At 41.3% G+C, this 21,699-nt stretch overlaps 1 protein-coding gene across 8 annotated transcripts in view; it reads right to left on the bottom strand.

Moving 5' to 3' along the window:
- ATP2B2 (ATPase plasma membrane Ca2+ transporting 2) overlaps positions 1–21,699 on the bottom strand; it is a 422,382-nt gene that overhangs the window by 103,010 nt on the left and 297,673 nt on the right. For all 8 annotated transcript variants that reach the window (XM_078853700.1, XM_073352327.2, XM_073352326.2 and 5 more), the window contains one exon: positions 20,210–20,452. In XM_078853700.1, coding sequence (XP_078709826.1) covers positions 20,210–20,452 — 243 coding nt within the window. The remainder of the gene's footprint in view (positions 1–20,209; positions 20,453–21,699) is intronic.

Here is a 21,699-nt window from a genome sequence, read left to right on the forward strand (position 1 = left end):
AGTCTAAGTTTTGGGTCTAACTTTAAGTTCTGGGTTATGCTGGAACACACTAAAAATGTCCCCAAATGTTATTTTCTACTATCTCAAAAATATTGATAGAATACCCATTTTTCTCTCCAGAGTTGACATTGACATTTCATGTTTAATAAATCATCTTATTGCAATTCCAAGTTTCTTAGGCTTCCTCCTAATTAAATTTACTAGTCGGCTCTCATAATTAAGCCAGCCTTTTGACTAGGACTTCACTAACACATAACTTAACACAGGTTGTGGAGTCTTCGTGCTGCTTTCTGCTACCCACTGCACACTGTTTTTAACATTTTGCTTCTGACTTTTTAAGGTTCATTGTGGAGTGACCACTGCCTACCACATATTAGCCTAATACATCAAGCTTTTATTTTAATTAGTGTTAATCTCCTCAATGCCTTATTTCTAGTGTGTGTCCAAAGCGGGGAAGGGGAGGAGGGAACCTGATGAATCTTATAGCTATGTCATACATCTCACCTGGTCTAATGAAATGAACAAGAACACCGCTATTAGTAAAATGTGCCCTAGGGAATTACGACAATGGTCTTACTGTACAAGCATTGCGGACATCACTTAAAAGGGATTTATTGTTTACAAACCTATGCCCTTTACACTTTCACATCAAAACCCCAAGAGCTAACATCAAGGAAAGAGCAAAATAATAAATAAAAAAAAGTGGTTGACTTGTCAATTACACTGAGTTTCTGTCTTTGCAAATCTAGTCAGTGTTTAAGAATTTCTATTTCTGGTTTGGGAGTATATCTGAAATAGGAACATTAAATTATTGAAAAGGTTTTACTGAAGTAAAGTCAAACAATGCTTACTGCCTTTCTGGTTGCAGCACAATTACAGACAACCCGTACAGTTTATGGAACTAAATTTAGTAAATGCAAAGCAAATATAGCCACAGGGAACATCAACGTAAATTTTTCACTTGAGTTAAGCTACTGATTATAGCTGAAACGTAAATCTTCTCTCTCAATATTATTGATGCGCAGAATAAGGAAAGGGTTTATGCAAAGGCAAGCATTTCTAAACAGTTATAAAAAGTATCCACAATAGGTATTTCAATACATATTACACACAATTTATTCTACAAAAGAACTTGTTTTAAAACCGTGTGTGATACCACTTAGAATGTGGTAAGTTAAAGTTATTTTTTTATTGCTTTTTGTTTTGTTATTTTGGTGTGGATTTTTAAAATTTCATTTGAATCAAACTCAGGGACTCAAACATAGAACACGTTAAATTAAACAGATGCTTATATTAATGTTTACTTTGGGGGGGGTATGATTACCAGAGTATGAGAGACTTGCTACACAGACCTTATGAATTCACTTCATGAAATCCAGCTGGGTGGCCCCACTCTCACTTCAAAATATTGAGAGCCATAATGCCCTTGCTTGGGATGACGGGGGACTGTAGTGGCCCCATGCCTCTGCCAGCCAATCACAGCATCACTATGTTACACTGTTTGATTGTTCACTCAGAACTAAAAGGGCACAGGATTGGCTGCAAGGCTGGGCCACATGCCACTTTCATAAGGAAGATTCCACAAGAAACCTCTTGCCTCCTGCCTTTTCCAAGGATGTCTGCTTTCCACAGCTTGACAGAGCATCCCTACCAACATACTACTGAACTATGCCATGAACTCCTCCCCCTGGCAGTGAAGAAAGATGTGCAGTGCCACCAACATGTAACATGTAATGCATCCCTCAGAAATGGTGCTGCACAGCATCAGAAAGAGAGCATAAGAAATGCACAAAAGCACGAGGAGCCTTAAAAAGATGACTAATGGGTTTAGAAGCTTGAACAGGCTGCACAGCAAGATATGTACATGAGCAACACTGGTACACACTTCCTAGCAGTTGAGATGATTCAACTCTCTGGACAAATATTCTGAGTGACCAACTATTATCACTGTCTGTGTGCATATTATAGGCTGGTCAAGTAACACCACCTATTATTAAGGTTGCCAGACACTCCCTATCATAAGATCCTTTTTTCAGTGACTTGTAACTTTGCCAAACTTTAACCATTTAGGTTGTAATTTTCCACACTGGGTGCCTTCCTCAGGGTGAATTCTTCTAGAAAATTTCAGCCAAAACAGCCATTTCTGAGAACAAGGTTAGTGACAAATACATTACTTTGACCATTTCTGACAACCTTTTGTTTGAAAAGTGTCCCTATGCTTTGGAGATGGAACTTGAAATTTGGCAGTAGGGTGGCCTTTACGTCAAGGATGTGCCTTTTGCTGTGCCAGTGAAAATCAGGATGACCGTATTTCCCTATGCTGAATACGGGACACCTGGTAAAATTACTCATATTCAAGCGAGTTCAATGGCAATCAATCATACAAACGTTCAAATTAACATCAATTTGACTGTGCCCATTAAAAATAAATACTGCATAGTTGGATTCTTTTTATTTACCTTATCTTTAAGGCTTTAGGGTTCACACAGGGACGGGTAATACACACAACCCTATGCCCCCAAAGGGGGAGAGGTGACACACACACATTCCTAAAAAGAAAAGGAGTACTTGTGGCACCTTAGAGACAAACCAATTTATTTGAGCAAAGCTTTCGTGAGCTACAGCTCACTTCATCGGATGCATAAAGTGGAAAATACAGCGAGGACGTTTTTATACACACAGCTGCTGGCCACCGACATAACCCAGATGCCTCCTCTCCCCCAGCTATAGCCCAGGCAGGAAGGGGTGAAGCCCTAAGGATGGATTGTGCACCAGGGGCTTCAGCGAACCTGGCCAGAGAGGTGGCTCAGAAGAGGAGGGTGACTCGGGATGGAGCATTGTGTGTATAAAAACATCCTCACTGTATTTTCCACTTTATGCATCCGATGAAGTGAGCTGTAGCTCACGAAAGCTTATGCTCAAATAAATTGGTTAGTCTGTAAGGTGCCACAAGTACTCTTTTTCTTTTTGCGAATACAGACTAACACGGCTGTTACTCTGACACACATTCCTGTTCACCTGTCTCACAGGGATGACCAACTTACCCTCTCTGTCTGGCACTATCTGCCCTCCATCCCTGGCTGAGCCTGTGGGACAGACCTGCCTCTCCTGTTACCTGGCATCGCATCTTTCTGAGGCAACATGCCGGGGGGGGGCACGCAGGGTCACATTCCCCCACTCCCCAGATTTCTGCCAGGGTTCACACCAGAATGTGGCCAGTAGCAGCCTTTCGGCACTGTGCAGGAGGGAAGGGACGGGAGCTACTTCCAGCTGCAGGGGAGGAGGGGTGGGGGGAAGGGATGACCTGGCCTGTGTCTTTGCAGAGTTCATGTCTTCCCCTCACCCCACTGCTCCCGAGTGACTGGAAGCAGCTTGTCTCTTTCTGCCTGCACGTCAAAAGGCATCTAACACCTTCAGGCTGCTGCTGGCCACCGACGTAACCCAGACGCCTCCTGTCCCCTGGCTACAGCCCAGGCAGGAAGGGGTGAAGCCCTAAGGATGGATTGTGCACCAGGGCCCAGAGAACCTGACTGCAGGGGCTTCAGCAAACCTGGCCAGAGAGGTAGATCAGCAGAGGAGGGTGACTCGGGTTGGAGCAGCCCTGTGCTCCCTGGGGGCAGGACCCAGGGCCGGCAGGGGGCGGGGGGGGGGGGTTAAGAGGGTGCAAAACCCCTGCCAAGGGTCCTGCTGTGGACCCTGTAGGTTCGGGGCGTGAATAGGCTGGAAATCGCTTCTTCCCCTCCCCCCTCCCCCAGGCACTCCAGAGCTTAGATGAGAGGTGGAGAGGCTTCCCCATGCCAGCACTGTGTGGGGCTCTGGCACATGCAGGGCTTGGCTCCTCCTGGCCAGCGCCCCGGGCCGGAGGGTCTTGGACTTTCCCAGGGCACCAGCCCAGCTAGAGGCACTGGGGGAAGGAAGGAGTCTGCCAGCCAGGCTCTTGGTGAGCTCAGCGCTCCGACCAGGGGCTGGTTCTCCGCACAGTGCTGGGAGCGGGATGCGCCCCGCTGGTGGGGCTATAGAGGAACAGCGGGGCTGGGGTGGTGGAGGTGAAGGGGCAAAGCAGGGACAGGACAGCGAGAGGGGAAGCACATAAGGGCCAATGGGTGGGCAGTAGAGGTGACACATAACCGGCTGCCGCCTGGTGCCTGCCCACACTTACCAACCACCGCAGCTCGCAGCCAGTGCCAGCCGGAAATGGGACAGGGGGTGGGGCCCTGCTGGTCAAGAGCTGGCAAGCAGTGGGGGCTGTGCTGACGGACCAGCAGGGGGAATGGCCGGCCCCGCTTGCTGCATCTTCACCCTACCACCAGCCTTACACCCCACCCCCATTTTTGGCCACTGGACCCCTCACTCACCGCTGGTGGGCAGGCAGCTGGCGAGCAGAGATCTGGCCAGCAGCTAGACCCACCACTACTGATGTGAAGAGACAGTAAATACGGGACAATTTGCCCATTTTAAAGAAAAAGTTGGGACACCTGCAGGAGGGCTTAAATACAGGACTATCCCTTTAAAAACGGGACATCTGGTCACTCTAGTGAAAATCAACCCAAATTTAACTAAGTTATATGCTTTCGGAAAAAAGTCAGTTTGCACATGTTCAGTGGAAACTTTTTAAATTCAGCAGCTACATTCCCTGAATATTCCATCTACATTGGGCATGCTTCAGCCCTGAAACTGCAGGTCTGGGCTGCTGCTGCATGCCAGATCTGAGCACCTGAACTGAGAATAGGGAGACTGCCTCTCCTGTGCTCTCAGGGACTACCCTGCTGGGTCCAGGCAGTATGGAGGAGAAAACTGCCTGATTCAGATACAGAGGGAAAATAATTGAACCTGTGGGACATGAAGTAAACTGGGACAAGGACCCTGGGGTGGGCGGAGATGGAGCCTGGAGGGGAAGGAGAGGGAAACAGGAACTATTAGTTGGACTGAGGGGAGATTCCCTGGGAGCAAGGAGAAACACTGGGATAGGGGACTGGTCTGGGTGGGGAAGACGACTGGAATTTGGAGCCAGCAAGTTAAATGGGGGAGGAGACTGGGAGCCAGTAGGCTGGGGGGAGACTGAGATCAGACGAGGACCTAGTGGGGAGAGACTGGGGACTGAGAACTGACTGGGCAGGGAAAGGAGGCGAGAGGAGATAGATTAAATGAGGAGGCAGGGAATGAGGGAAACTGGGACTAGCTGGGCAAGGGGAGCAAAGGAGGTGGTGGTGATAGACACTGGTAAATTGTGCCTTGAGTCCTGTGTAAGAGGACCTTGGTCTCTGTACCATTGACACACCTGTCAAGGTATCAGGCTGGAGGCACTGAGAAGCCATAGGAGCCTGGAGCCTCAGACGTCTCCCCTCTGGGATGGGGAATGACGCATGGCAAAGAGTATAGCAGGTTACTGAGTGGGCCTCCCTGTAACACAGAAGGCATTGAATAGGAGGGTCAGCATGATAGCCAGGCAAGAAGCAACTCTCTTGAAGCCATTACAGTGCTCAGGGCCTGACATAATCCCAAGTAGGGGGCCAAAGGATGAGCAATTTACACTAGATTATCCCATACTACTCAATTTACTCATTACAATAAGGTCTTAAGCTTGGCTATGAGAAGATCTAGTCCGGACGGCATGAAGATGAGTTCCGTTCACTCTATGATGAGGGAAATGAGGCAGTTCGGGGGAGGGGTGCACTCTCTTATAAAGAGCAGCATGATGATGTCAGGCTTGCACACCAGGGACACCAGAACCCACACATTAGGAAGTGAGAAATATCCCTTGGAAAGGAAATTCTGCGGGGAAAAAAATGGTTTGGGAAATATCAAAACATTTCCATTAAGAAAACAAATGAAGTCTTGTGTTGTCTAAAAACAACACCCTGGTTTGTGGTCAGTGAAGTCTTCAGCCTGTATGTCTTTGCACTGTGAACGGCAGTGTGCACAAAACTGTTTCATTCCAGCACAAGTGTGAGTGGAACACATATCCAATGTCCAAGTAAGGCTGAGCACCAGGTGTAGTCCTCCATATTGAGTTACAGAAGGTCTCAAAACTTTCTTTTCTCTCATATGTGCAGGGTGAAGACAGGTGCGTCATTGGCAGGAGGGGGTGAATTCACATAGGCACACAACTATATGCTTCTCAGACATAATTCAGCGGGTAGGCAGGTGTAACTCTGTGGCTATGCAGCAGCACTCTCTCTGTAGAACCAGATTTGCTTACATTTCCTTACCTTATAAGCAAAGCACAATGTAACTCTACAGTCGCAGCCCTCTGAGAGAGTTGGGCGTAAAATGCAATTCTTTCAAATAAAAATGATCGAATATTCTCTTTCATTTGGAAGGGTACCAAAGTGTTGTGGATGCAACAGTGTTGTCCCCACCCTAGTATGGGTGCACATTGTACTTAAAGATAGCCATGGAACAAGGTAGCATCTGGGGTTGGCATGGTGGGGAGGAGATAATTAAGGGGGGGGGGGAGCCAGTGAAAGAAGAAATGGGTGGCTAGGACCTGACATGGACTTGTTGAAAAGCAAAGGTAAAACGCTCAAGAAGGTCAGAGTCCCTAAAGTGTACACCCTAAATATATATCAGTGGAGGGATGAATTAAGAAGAGAGTTCCCATAGGCTAGTACCATGTAAACAATAAGGCATTTTAAGAAGACTCAGTACTGCCACCCTCTCACAGAAAGATGGAATTTGGGAGCATAGCTAGACTTCTCTCCCTTACCTTATTTGAGGTACAAAAATTAGTTTTGTCTGATAGTTTATTCATCATTAGTCAAGAAAATAACACATCCAGTAGTGCTTAAACAACAGAAAACAAAGTTCCTAAAACAATGTGCACAGCATTTCTATTTAACAGAACTAATGTCCTAATTCATCATGCAGTATTCTGGAGTGGCTCTTCAGCAGTGTCCTGTCTTTTAAAAAGGTTGTTTGCTTAACCCTGTTTGATTTGTAAAGCCACTGTAGTTCTTTGTGTAAAACTGGTATTAAATTCTCACATCTGAAATGATCATCTCCCTGAACCACACAGGAGACAATGAGAAAGTCCACACGAAAAACAGATATGCCTGAACTCAGCAGTTTACACCCACTCAGGTAAAAATTAAAAAAAACCTCCCATCGAGATAATCTGTTTAGTGGTAATTTTCTCATGTGCTGTACTGAGTTAAAGATACCCTGCCAATCAACTACATCAAACAAAACAGTGTGCCAGTTTTGGCAAAGTTGAGTATACTATCAAAATACCACAGGAAGGATTTGGGGATCAGAAAGATTAATAATACTATGTACTAAATTATATATCACACCAATACTTCTGTATATAAAAAATAGAGAACAAATCTCCTTTGGCTCAAAAAGGCATCAGACATAAACATAACACATTTGTTCCAAAACAAAAGCTTAGTTAAGATATAGTTAAGGTTGCCAAGTGTAATCCAAGGGAAGACATACCATTGAACAAATCCATAAATAACAGACATTAAAAGCTATGGAGTTTTCAAGCTAAAGTTTCCTAAACAGTTCTGATCCATCCTTCATATCCCGTTCACACACATTATATAAAGTGATAATATAAAAGCTAAATCATGTTAAGATAATGTTATGGAAATGACAAATCAGTTAAAGCCAGGAAATCCAAAATTCAAACTTATCCTGTAATTCATTCCATTTGCACCTACTATTTCCAGCACGTATTGAACATATCTGCTGATAAAGGCAATCCTAAGGTACAACTGGTAGAATAGTTTACCTGATCACATACAGTAGCTGAAGGATTCTGCTTTCCCTAACTGACCTAAACTCCATGCAAAGCCTTCTTTCAGAGAACAGGCAGTTCTTAAATCTCAAAAAAGCGGCAGCCAAGGCCACCTGATATGGCACGTGTAACAGGCTCGTCTTTAAATATGCTCTCAATTCTCCTTGGTTCTTTAACTGTAACATTTTTGCGCATAGGAAAAAGACGATGCATTCAAACTTGTATACATTATTGATTGATTGAAGTTCCCACATTTGCAGATAAGTCTAAATTATGAATTATACATTAATAGTAATCACTGCATGTTAATGTCTGAAGTGGAGTGCAATACAAAATTAAGCATTATTCAAATTGTAGTGATCTCATCCCCTTGCATATAAAGGCCTTGCAGGATCACAGGGCTCAGATGAATCTTCACAAGCAGTGAATAAACGATATTCCATAAACTACAGTCAGCTGCAAATATGTAAACTGGGAATGCCAAGTATGAAACTTGAAGGAATAAAGTGATCAGGCAGGAAAGAGTTCTTACTAGTCCAGATGAGTCCAAAGAAAAATATTAAAAATGCACTCTGGTAGCCTTAACGACAGGGAGCCATTGTCTGGACTGGCAGGGGCAGATGGAAAAGGACTGTTGCTCTTTTAAGGGTCCCCTTTCTTCCTTCTCCACCCCCCCCACCCCAGATTCCTCATCGGTTTGAGGGGGATGTGACATCGACCAAGTGGATTGACTGGCCAAAGGGGCTCAACTGCACTCTGCTGACTTCCATTTGCCCAATAGATGGGCATACAAGTCCTTTCCCTGTGGCGAGGTGCCACTGAACACCCAGATCAACAACTCTCACTTGCAGGACTGGGGTTTGGGGAATCTGCTGTGGGCACTGTGTCAGTTGCCTTTTTTGGGCCTCGGGAGGAATTTTTCCCTCATTACCAGATGGGCCAGGACAAGGGTGGGGAAGGGTTTGCCTTCCCCACAGCAGCTCAAGGACCTGGTGGGTATGTCCACAGGCAAGGTTCAAGTTGTTGCAACTTAGCAGTTGGCAACTGCACCAGTATTTTCCCTCAATGGTTCAGCAAGGCTCTCAAGCGTCTAGCTGTTACCTCTTGTGGGTGGAAACCCATGTCTCACTCTCTTCTCACCAGGATACATCCAGGCTGCATAGTTCTCTGCCTTTCCAAGCAAAGATGACTGCCTAAACAGTTTCTCCTTAGAAACTAAGAGCAGAATGATTGCTACAGATATAAGTTACTACATAGGTCTTTGTACTCAAGCGTACTTTATTCTTCTGGTAAAATGCATCGCAGATAAAACACATAAAAATAATAAAAGAAACTGCACACGTGCCTACAGGACATAACCCACTCCAGGGGTTTCTTTGTAGTTACAGGTTAATCAGCATTTCTGCTCAGCACAAGCTCACAGTTTTATGAGGCCTCAGTAGGCCAAGTCCTTCCAATCCTCCAAAAAATATTCAGGTCCTCTGTAGATCAGGGGTCGTGTCCATTTGGTGGATCTGGAGGAAGGTCCTAAGTCAGTTTAAAACACAGGCTTTTATCCAAAATCTTTTCTTTGTCTGTTGGTCTCTGGAGAACCCAATTTGAACTAGCATATGCATATCTCCCCAGAGGGTGCTAAGGCTGACAACAGGAAGTTGATTAACATCCCCCCTCTCTGCTAAAGAAGTGCTGTGGCAGAGCTCCGACCTTGTCCCCATGGGTCCCGCACTTCCAGGCAGTTTATGCTCAGAGGCTCACTGCGACCCTCCACATAGCCCTTCTTTCTCTAGGGCCAGGGTTACAGTCTACCAAGCTCTTTTCATCATAAGCCAGCCAGGAGGTTGGTGAGAGAACTCCCACAGTCTCTGTTGTCCCTACGGGCTTATTCCAGAACATAAGCCTTCTGTCCTGACAGGGGCCTGTCTTCCCCTCCCAGGAGGTGTTTCTGTAGTGGTGGGTTGGGGGGAACGCGAGCCTGCCCTCTACTCCAGGTTCCAGCCCAGGGACCCTAATAGCAGCAGCTGTTGGCAGCCGACCTTTCACCGCCAGAGTTGCTACATTTCCTGGGCCACATCCCCACAGCTCTCCTGCTTCTCTCTCTTAACGCCTTCTTCTCCCTTACCTTACTGCTCCCTTTCCAGTGGCTTGAGGGTGTCTTCATTACCCAGCCCTTCAGCCACATTTCTTCTCCTCTGGCTTCCTGGCTCTCCTCAGCCTGACCGGAGTGAGCCCTTTTATAGTATCAGAGGGGCTTTAATTAGAGTCAGATGTTCACATTAGCTTAATGGCGTCACTTAACTCTTTGAAGGTTAATTGGAGTCATGTGTCCACCCTAGCCTGGAGCAGCCTCTGCTCTGGTCAGTCAGGGAACAGAAAACTGCTTATCCAGTGGCCAGTATATCTGCCTTCTACTACTCCGCTGTACCCAACTGGCCTGGGTCTATCACGGTACATACAATGCCGCAACAACACATACACAACTGCATTTTTAGTATTATATCCCCCAAAGGCTCTAATCCTAATTCAGTAAGATTTAATTTAGTTCAATAAAGTTTATCTTAATTCTGTAAACGTTGTTCAGGGTATTGTCAATCTGGCACAGACAGTACAGGTCATTATTCAGTGAAGGGGTCCAGTTTTCTGATAAACTGGGTTTGGAAGGAAGGCATTTCGATTTAGAGGAAGGCATCCCCTAAAGACTTCATTTTACAATGGTGTCAGTCAAGCACCTTTTCCAAGCACAAAATTAATATGAATTGAAATAACACAGGAGACATGTTTTACTCAATAATGCAAAGGACTTTATCACCATCTTTTTTAACCAGCTTCTTTCAATTAGTAATTCATTCAGTCTGGTTTAATGAGAATTAGTAGCTATATTTATTTCCCTTATTATATAAAACTGCAATGGCAAACCATGCTTCTTATGTTCTGCTAATTATCACTTCTAGAAGCAAAGGAAACTGACTAAATGACCCATTATTAATATTTATTATGTATAAAGCACCATATGCCATAATAGGTCATTTTCTTCCAGCCTAAATTATTCTGTGAAAAGATTTGACATATATTTTATAAAAAAGCTTTTACGAAAAAGCTATTTTACTTCAGTGTTTTGTGGTGAGTGCATTGCTTCTAATAATCATAAAAATAATACCTAGTACTGCATAGCTTGCTCCATCTACAATGTACTTACACTAAGTAATCTTTGCAACACTTCTATAAACAAGAGAGTATTTTTTTCTTTTTCTTTTTTTTTTACAGATGGAAAAGTTGAGGCCGAGAGGTTAAGTGACCTGCCTATAAAGCAAAAAAATGCATGATACAAGACAGGATTAGAACTCAGAATTTTTCATTCAGAGTCTTATGTTCAGACTACACCTTTCCATCATTGACTCCTATGTAAATCATATACTATAACAGAAGAGAAACTGGAATAAGCTATTCTTTTTTATAAAGAGAATTTAAAACATTTCTGAAGCAACGTGAACCAAGTATTTACTATGTTTTTCAAAAGGAGTTTCCACATTTTATTTTCAGTGTCCTTTATTTTCATTTTCAGTATTATGTTGCACTCCAATAAATACATTCTACAGATGTTGGAAATAAAGCAAATGATATTTCAAATTCAAATTAAATTATGGTTCTAACGGCTAGCAGATTTAGAAACAACACTCCATCATTTTAGCACTTTTGGAATAAGTGCAGTAGTGCATCTGGCTATCAGTGGTTCTAACACAAATTTAATCTGTCTCACTGCTTTTTTAAAATATAATTTTATTTTAAAATAAGATTTTAAAGGCACAGGTTCATTTGTCCCTATTTAATTAGTCAGCACAGTCTGTGTGTAATTCAAAATAGGGAAGAATTTAAGAAAACACAAGAAAGAAATGAACGGCCATACTGGGTAGGACCAAAGGTCCCTCTAGCCCAATATCCTGTCTTCCAACAGTAGCCAATGCCAGGTGCTTCAGAGGGAATGAATAGAAGAGATAATGTAATATAAGAACATAAAAAAACAAAACTCCACATTACAGAGCATTTGTAAAATACAATCTATTCCTAAAATAGAAATCAAAGAGCAGACGTGGGGAGATAAGGTTTCATGATATAGGCAGTAGATCCAAACTACCTACACACATACCGTGGAGCCATAAGCCTAAATCCTAAAAAGTGTAACTTCATACTCCTGCTGCAACCAGAGAACAATACAATTTATCCTTTAGGAGGAGACTCTAAAAAGTAAAGCCTTCCCTGCTATGTGTGGATAAAGATCTTATGACACTTTTCATAAGAGTGGGTAGATGCTGCTAACATATTGACCCTTCCCCCCATTCAAGTTTCCTCCACAAAGAGGACTTCCTTATATACAGGGAAGTCAGTTGGCTGACAAGTTAATCATCTGCCTGTCAGGTGACTTCTCAGTCTCACAAACCTCCCCCGAAGTCAACCAATGAGATTGTTAGCAATTTTTTCAGCTTAATTTTTTAAGTAGGAAACTATGGAAAGGATAAAATAGAATTTAGGCCATGTCATTTAGTTGGATGTCATTTTGGATTAATATAAGTGAAAGTTTTCCTCCACCTTTCCTCATTCTTTACCATTTCTGTCCCTCTTTTTATTTATCTATCTATCCCTCTCAGAATATTGTTAGCAGTGATGGGTGAACTTGTCTTCAAAAAGTAAGATGTGGCCTGAGCCTTCATGTATCTCTGAGAAAGAAGGCACCTTCAGCTACACATTAACGTTGGAAGAAATGGCTTGATTTGTGTGTTTGGTTTTTTTAAAGACAAAAATTGAGCACAAAACCAACTTCCCAATTTCAGGTAATGAAATAACTAGACATTTCTTTGGAAGAATAAAAAGCTATTTTATTCTGGCTTTCCTTTGAACTGTTCACCTTTGAAATGAACTGTTCACCTTTTTTTAAAAAATAGTATATTCTGACATATAATTTCATAAAATCTGTTTTAAAGCTTCTATGAAGGCATACGTGTGTAAGCAGGGACTCAATGAGCTCTCCCCTGACATCTAGTGGTTTGCTGTGGAAAAAGACTTGAGAAGCTGATCTTGTTTGTATGAACAAGGGGACTTGTTTAATGATTAGGGGACTGGAACACATGACTTATGAGGAGAGGCTGAGGGAACTGGGCATGTTTAGTCTACGGAAGAGAAGAATGAGGGGGGATTTGATAGCTGCTTTCAACTACCTGAAAGGGGGTTCCAAAGAGGATGGATCTAGACGGTTCTCAGTGGTAGCAAATGACAGAACAAGGAGTAATGGTCTCAAGTTGCAGTGGGGGAGATTTAGGTTGGATATTAGGAAAAACTTTTGCACTAGGTCGGTGGTGAAACACTGGAATGAGTTACCTAGGGAGGTGGTGGAATCTCCTTCCTTAGAAGTTTTTAAGGTCAGGCTTGACAAAGCCCTGGCTGGGATGATTTAATTGGGGATCGGTCCTGCTTTGAGCAGGGGGTTGGACTGGATGACCTCCTGAGGTCCCTTCCAACCCTGATATTCTATGATTCTATGAACACACCCACCCTGCCTACATGCTCAGCATGTTGGGATTGCTTGCCCAAATGATCACTTGTGGCTTGGTGTTGGATCCTCAGTCTCCTTGTTATTGGGGCAGGAGTAATAAAGGGTTGTTATCCTTGTTGTATGACCCGAGGGCGGCAGAACTGTACCTGGCATACCCCAATGGAGGGACTCACCCTCAACTGAACGGCACTCGCTAGGCAGGGGACATGGGTTCCACATCCCAATGAGTTTAAAGAGGGTGGGGACAGGTAGTTGCGTCTGTTGGTGTGGGCTCTCTTTAAGGATCCTAGACCCCATTTGATCCTTCCTCTCTATGGTATAATAAAAGAGCTAATTTAGATTCAATTGAGAGTCTTGCTACACGCTGCAGAGCTAAAAATCACAGATACCTAGGTCTACAGATTAGACCTACTTTGGGACAGTGTCTCTATTGCAAGAGACTGCCCAGTGTGCACCAGCAGTGAGGCTCCCCCATTAACAGCTGAAATCACTGAGAGCTGTGTTAATATTTATGAACTCTAGTTGCGGTGTTTTCCCAAATTAATCCTGAGTTAATTCCCTCCTTTTATTAAAAGTTTTTGCTATACTCAGACTCTGTGTTTGTGAGAGGAGAAGTACTGCCTCTTAGAGGGGCCCAGGGGGTGGTGTGTAGTTGTCCCAGGTCACTGGGTGGGGGCTAGAGCCAGTTTTGTGTTGTACTGTTGAAAAAGAACCTCCTAGATACTGAACCCGGCCCTTGTTGCTGCTGGCTCCACCTGGCAGAAATGTATTCTTGAATAATAAATGCCAGTTTTGACTCATCTGAAGAAATTTAATTTGAAAATATGTAATTATCTATGGAGCGTGCCAGTATATTACAGTGACCATCAGTAAAAACTGAACATCGACAGTCCTAGGTACCTACAGTAGCCATAGTATGCAGAGCAGGAGAGACTGTGGGACAAGATATACAGGGGAGTAGTAAACATTGAGTAATTAGTAATTCCTTGCTGGTGTAATCATGCATCCAAGTGTACCGTTTACAAGCAGTAGGTATGTGTTTTATTGTTCTCATGACAGCTAGGGGTTTCTGGTTAATAAAGGATAGAAGTGATTTGGATTTGGTAATCTTTCAGACAGGAACATCATGTCAGCAAGTTTATATTCCTTCTAAAGAGCTTGAACCTCCAATACAAGATGAGCGTTCAACAGCAAACCTCCTTAAATTTCCAGTTTGTCACCTGCACAGTGATTAAAATTAATGATGTAATTTGTACAGAAAATATAGAAGTGCATCTTGGAATGATGAAATTATGTAAATGACAGTAAGTTGCTACTGAGAAGTCACTGGTTAGGTCCTTTACATGGAATGGCTATGCTGATCTCGATGTATCTGCTCTCCTCTGATTTAAAAAAAGTTTTTCAGTACTTGATTCACTGACCTTCGAAGTAAAAACAGTCTGTAAAAGAGAAGCATGTTTTGTGTACTTAGCATGTCTCAAGTAAGTTAACTTCTGACAGAAGAACCACCATATGCCCTTACAGATAGCTATTTTTGGATGCAAATATTTTTCTCACAAATAAAAAGATCGCTTCAGTTGGATTCCAATTCTATGTTCTCAACATCCACATACAATTTTCATTTATTCCTGTAAGGCAGCTAATTAATTTCCTATTTTGCTAAAGGCTTATTTTCAATTATTTACACCTTTCCCAAGTAATCACTTTCTGAGATGCAATTCCTTATGCTAGTTCTCAGCCCAGAGGCAATTTGTGCGCGTGTGTGTGTGTAAAAACCATGAAGAGTGTCCATTCAGGTATTTTGAATTAGACTTTTTACTAAATGTAGGTGCACTTTTTGATGGAACAACGCTACCTTTTCTATCCCAGTATTTATTTTTACAAGCAAACCGCTAGGCTGATATCTCTAGAATTCCTTTCAATATCTAGAAAATTAAAATTCAGTTTCTCAGGGCAATTTTTAACTCTCTCCACATGTACATACATATTTTAATAAGATCTTTCATTAGAACAAAAAAAAATCTAAATCACGCCTTCATCTCTCACCCAGAAGATCTTCTCTTTTATATAAGCCCTTTGGGGGAAGACCTGTCTTCATATTATCTTGTACATTGCAAAGGATGCCATTGGAGCATAACCAAAAATAAATTACAGCAACAACAACGGGCAACATTACACTATTAGATAGATGATATCATGAAAAGGAACTGCATTTTTTCTCTGTACTGCCACTCCAGTAAACTTGTACACATTCTTTAAATTCTGTATTGGTTTTATGTTTCAATTGTGCTTTTTTCGGTAACTAATTAGAGACTCCTACCTATTACAAATATTTAAATGGTAAATACATGAATTATTGAACTAAAATTTAATTCTTCCAGAGCATTAATGGAAGCAGTTGGGTTTGTCTGTTTTACATTTCAAATCATATTTTGGCAAAATTACACATGCTTTAGTGTGTTAGAGAGGGAAATTAAAGTTTTGCCCTTTCCCTTAGAAATATAACATCTATATGTTAGCTGGTAACAAACAGCACAGCTCTCTTGTACCTAGTAAATGACATTCTCTGCCCCCAAAATTGTACCATCTGATTTCAATATATGGGGCCAGATATACTCAGCTAGTGTGACTTGGTGGAGCTCTATTGACTCCAGTGGACGGGACTTATGCAGCACAAACTGAGGCATCCATTGTCAAGACATAATAAAGAATGGTTGGTGAAGTTTGGCCTGAGCTGAACACTACTAACTTGAGAGCTTACTGGAAACTCCATTTAACAGAGGCCTATTATACCATAAAGTAAAGGAGACATTTACCATAAACATATCCACTGTGATTCTAAGAGGGGAATGAATACCTTTTTGGTTAAAATCAAACTTGCATACTAGTACGTTATTCAAGAAAAGTTATGGCTGCTAGCTTAGACCAATATTAGCACTCTTTATTTCCCAGCAACTCCGTGGTATGCCAGTTAGAAGTACAGCTACTCAAAGTGCAATCAGAATATTCCCAAAACATAGATTTTGCTTTCAGATTAATAGAAGAATTAAACTAAATCCCCTCTACAGTTTACAAGCAAAAGTGTATGAGCTGTAATCTCTCTGGGAAAACATCTCTGAAAGTGGTCTCATATTTATTCTGGAAAAAAGGCTTTCTGGAGATTAGCTTGAAAACAGCAGTAACATTGCTCCGAAGTGAACTGAATGCCAATTTAGTTCATCCCATATCTTGTTCTTAAAAATATTATAAAGGGCTAGATTTAATGGTATTGTAACTCTAGTGGAATAATTTGTCTCTGATTTCTCAGGGAAGTGAAAATATTTTATCCCAAGCAGTGACATTGTTTTCTTTTTGTATTTTTATCACTGGCTCTATTGCTCTTTAAATAAAAGATGACGTGAGGGCAGGGCTGGCTCTAGGTTTTTTGCCACCCGCAACTGCCCAAGAAAAAAAAAAAAGGGATAGCTGGAATGCTGCCCCAAGCACATGCTTGCTTTGCTGGTGCCTAGAACCACTCCTATGTGAGGGGGAACTCATCATTACTCGTTCAGCGGTGTATCTTGACTAATTTTATGGTCCAATATATAATCACTTAATGTAAGTTCACACAATGTGCAACTTGAAGAGTATATAGATCTGTATAACTATTAATAGAACAAGCAAACTTTCATCTTTGTGACATAATACACATGCCCTTTGGGTGTCAGCTGATACCCACAATTTCATTAAAGTATGCTCAAAGAATGTGTGACTAAGTATGCATTCTGAACAAGCAGAAAAAATAATCTTGGACATCTGGTCCTGAAAACAAACCTCTTTATGTATTTTATACCAGACCTATTTATGATCTAAATAGAATGAGTGCTGTGGAACAAGGACCTTAAATTTTCTACATCAGAGCTGAGATCTTTGAGACACCTTCCCTTAAACATGTCATAAATATAATCAAAAAATGAAGGTAAATGCTTATAGTACAGTTGTGATTCTCATTGAAGTCCATATTGTAATCACTGAGCTTATAAGACAGATAATCACCGCTGACAAACAGATAAATCCAAATACTGGCGCTATATAAATCCTACAGTGGAGATAACAATTAAGGATTTACCTAGGATTTCATCCATTTATCTGTTTTACAGAGAAATAGAGTTTATGTTCAACCCAAAGCTAAAATGAACTGAAATGATAATGCATAGTGATTTACCTTTTTCAATGTACACACATGATCCACTTTAATCAGGAGCTATGAGGTCAAAACTTGGCCAGGAATACAAAATCATATTGAAACTAAAATGTGATTACTGAATTACACTGGATAGGAAATTAATTTTCATCAACGAGGACGTCACTCCAAGAGAAAAGGGAAACATTCATTCAGTTTGTCCAGGATCATTAGTATATCGCTTTGGAGAACATATTGCTGTCCTATTACGCAGTACTCTCACACAAATATTATTTCCAGTATTAAGATGCTAGGAAACTTTGAACTGGCACAGAATTTGGATAGAGATGCTTCTTCAACATGTTATAATCTCGACAATTTAAAATGAAAAAACAAACCTAAAACGCAAAGGACATGAGATTGACAATGCTTTCACTCTACCAGTAACACCTAATTCAATTGCCAATTTACTCACAAGCACCGTTGCACACTTCTTCCACACTGCCTCTCATCGATGGGAAGAACTTCCCAACTTCCCTCTTCAGTCTTCCCTGAAAGCCTACCTCTACCTCTATTGCCTGGCAGTCACTTCTGACTAGTAGGCGCTCTCAAACCATTTATTCAAAATGCGTTGTTACTTTTTACAGTTAACTTTTGTCCCCCGTCCCAGTTTGTCTGTATATTAATCTGTGGCATCTTGTCATCATCCTGGTTTGACAGCTCTTTGGGTCAGGGACTGTCTTTGTTCCTCTTGTCCGTATCGTGCCTTGCGCAATGAGGGCCTGAACCTAGGCACTACCACAGTATACAAATAATGAAAAAGCCAATCACACATACCACAAGCTAATGGGGTGCTAAGGCACTGAAATATATTTTAACTCACATATCAGCCCCTTCATGGGTTCTGAAGTCTTTAGCATACAAGCACTAAAACAACCTCTCAAAACAACAAGGAATATCTACCCTGTCAATCACCAGTGATCAAATCACAGGACAAAGACAGGACAAGACACTCCCATTCCTAGAGAACAATAATAATCATATGCCATGTACAAGAGGAATGAAACATGTAAGATGGTGAGATCCCTGTAAAGACAAAACAGAGATGCTCTCAGTATCTCCATCTATTGTTGTTTATCAAGACTAAGCTCCTCTCCAGATCTGGCCCAGTGTTAGGAAAAAGTTGAGTCAGATCTCTCAGCTCAGACATGTCTGTTTATTTTTAGTTTTATGAAAGCCACTGCATTAAAATACTTGCTCTGAGCGGTGACACAGCAGGACGTACATTTACACTAAGCCAGTTGAGAACGGAAGGTTGAAATTAGTCAGGTCATCTAAAAATATGGCTCAGGGTAGCAGAATGTTATACTTCCATTGCTCAAAGACTCTAAAAAGAAGTAACAAAAATACAGACCCTTGCTGCAAAAACACTTTTACCATAAACGTACTTGACAACCACTGAGATTTCTGTCAGGCTTCTCGACAAACTCCTCTTCCTATAAATGGTTATTGCTAACTAATGCCTACATATCATCACTCCTAAAAATCATGCCAGGGATTACAAGAGACACAGCATTTTGTTAACGAATTCTTAAACAAAGAAAACCTTGATTTGGATTTAGTAGCTCACCAGAAATTGGACTTCTACTTTCTCACGTTTCTGCAAATATACTATCTCTGTCTGTATTTTGGCTGACAGCTTTTAAAATCATATTAATGTGTATTTTGGCCACTCCAGGCAGTTCCGTACAAACGTGCAAATAGACAAAAAATTATTTCATAAGCCTAAAAAAGCTTCAGTGTACTCTATAAAAAAGTTTCAGGTTATAGTATTAAGATTGGTCTCAAGTTGCAGTGGGGGAGGTCTAGGTTGGATATCAGGAAATGCTATTTCACTAGGAGGGTGGTGCAGCACTTGAATGGGTAACCTAGGGATGTGGTGGAATCTCCATCCTTAGAGGTTTTTAAGGCCTGGCTTAACAAAGCCCTGGCTGGGATGATTTAGTGGGCGTTGGTGCTGCTTTGAGCAGGGGATTGGACTAGATGACCTCCTGAGGTCTCTTCCAACCATAATATTCTATGATTCTATGATTGGAATAAAAAAAAAGCATCATTTGCCCTTTCAAATGATAAATAAATTGGGGCAGCAGAAATCAGAATTTTGTAGCCTCTTAATCCTCCCACATAGTGGAATCTACAGCCCCTTTAGATATCTGCTCCTTCCAGAGTGTCCTCCTTTACACACTGAGTTAAATTCATCATCCATTTAATTTGGAATGAATATCCATTAATCCCACCAATCTAATTCTTCATATTTCAAGAATTAAGGTCCCAATCCTGCAAAGTCTTGTGCGCATGAGTAATTTTAAACTCAAATAGTCTCACTGAAGCCATTGAAAACTATTTGTGCAAGCAAAGTTACAAGTGTACAGCTTGGATCCAGAGTCACATATTGATTCAACAATATCAGAGGTTTCAGCATATAATGTGGCCCTTGTTTCTGGGACCAGGCATGGCATCAATCCCTCCAATAATCAATTGTATTAATCAATTGAACAATGACTGATAAAGAATATATGGTAACATTTCCATTCTTAAAGAAAGAAACAAAATTTGTACATTTTTGTCCCTTCTACTCTCATTTTGGGGACCTATTTAATATTTCATGATCAATGACAAGTTATTGAAGTATTAACAATGCTTCAAAACCCATTCAGCTTCTCCTGCCACATTTTACTTGATTAACTGCAATAAGCCTACTTACCAGAATTTTTGTAGTATAAGCACTGTTGATGGCAATTGCATTAACCAGCAAGTCGAGGGTTTTGCTTGGTAGAGAATCTGGGTCAGGGATCTCTTTGTAGTGGGCATCACCAATGTAGGCTTGTACTACTGTCATCCTGTTGGTTGTTAGTGTCCCTGTTTTGTCAGAGCAGATGGCCGTCGCATTACCCATAGTTTCACAAGCATCTAAGTGGCGGACCAGATTGTTATCCTTCATCATTTTCTGATGGAAAGCAAAGTAAGAAAGCCTCAAAAATTTGCTATGACAGATTTTTAAAATCTCTCATCATAGTAAAAATGCATAAAGTTAGATGTGACTATTAGAGTGTAGTCACGCTTGTTTACCAATGTGTCAGTGTAGAGAACATATAGTAGTCACCCCTTAAAATGCTTGCCAATTTTGCTTTTGATGAATGGATTTGCAGTGTATCCATTCTAAGGAACTGCTTGAATACCGATATAACATTATTTAGCTATACAAAACATTAGCTAAAACAACAGGCCATTTTAAAACAGCGATCACTGTAAGAAATATTAAGCACTCATGTAATTTTATAAGTTTTTCTTAAATTACTACACAGATTTTTGTTTTCCTTCAGCCAAGCACCGTAATGGTAGAGATTTAACAATTAGTAATTAACTGTTTAAAAATAAACTTCCTGCCAGATCAAAATTTGCAAATACAAAAGAGTGTAAATAGAAGCTAAATGACAACAGCAAGCCTCAGATGAACCCAAAGCTACCCACCTGTAAATCAATTAATATTATTTTATTTTAATCTTGAACTGAACTGCAGTACTCTGAAAATAATCTGTTTTAGTAAACTCTCTTTATTCGGCTGCGTTAGGCTCTTTTACAGTATTTCAAATCCCAGTATTATTAGATTTGTAAGGTAAAACTATATGCTCTTGCATCATAAAATGCATTATCATCACCGGGGCAATGAATTTTACAAAAATTTGCTACTGTGAATATTCCACAGTATGGCTGTGATCTTTACCCTTGTGCCAATCTGTCATACTCTTACTCAGAGTGGTCCCTTATCCCAAGTGAAGTCCCACTGAAGTCAGTAAATCTATTCTTTGGAGCAAGGTATCCCGAAATGCAAACAATGGTGTATCACAATCTGGCCCTATGTGTGAGTATGTATTTATGCAACTGATTTAACAGGCGATTGCAATGTTTAATGGTTAGCACACAGGGCTGTTTGGACATGTGGGCTCTATTTCCAACTTTGTTACTGCCTGGCTGTGTGACAATGTGGAAATCACTTCACATCTTCATGTTCTCTGTGCCTCAGTTTCTCCCTGTGTAAAACGGAGATAACAGAATTGTCTACCTTTTTTAAGCGCTTTGAGATTCTCAGATGAAAGTTTTATATAAACACAATGTGCTGTTAGTAGATTAGATTTCTAAAGTAATCTGAGAATACAGAGTTTGATAGGGGAATAATCTACCACTTCAAAATCC

This window comes from Lepidochelys kempii, chromosome 7 (assembly GCF_965140285.1).
Source record: "Lepidochelys kempii isolate rLepKem1 chromosome 7, rLepKem1.hap1, whole genome shotgun sequence".
NCBI lineage: Eukaryota > Metazoa > Chordata > Testudines > Cheloniidae > Lepidochelys > Lepidochelys kempii.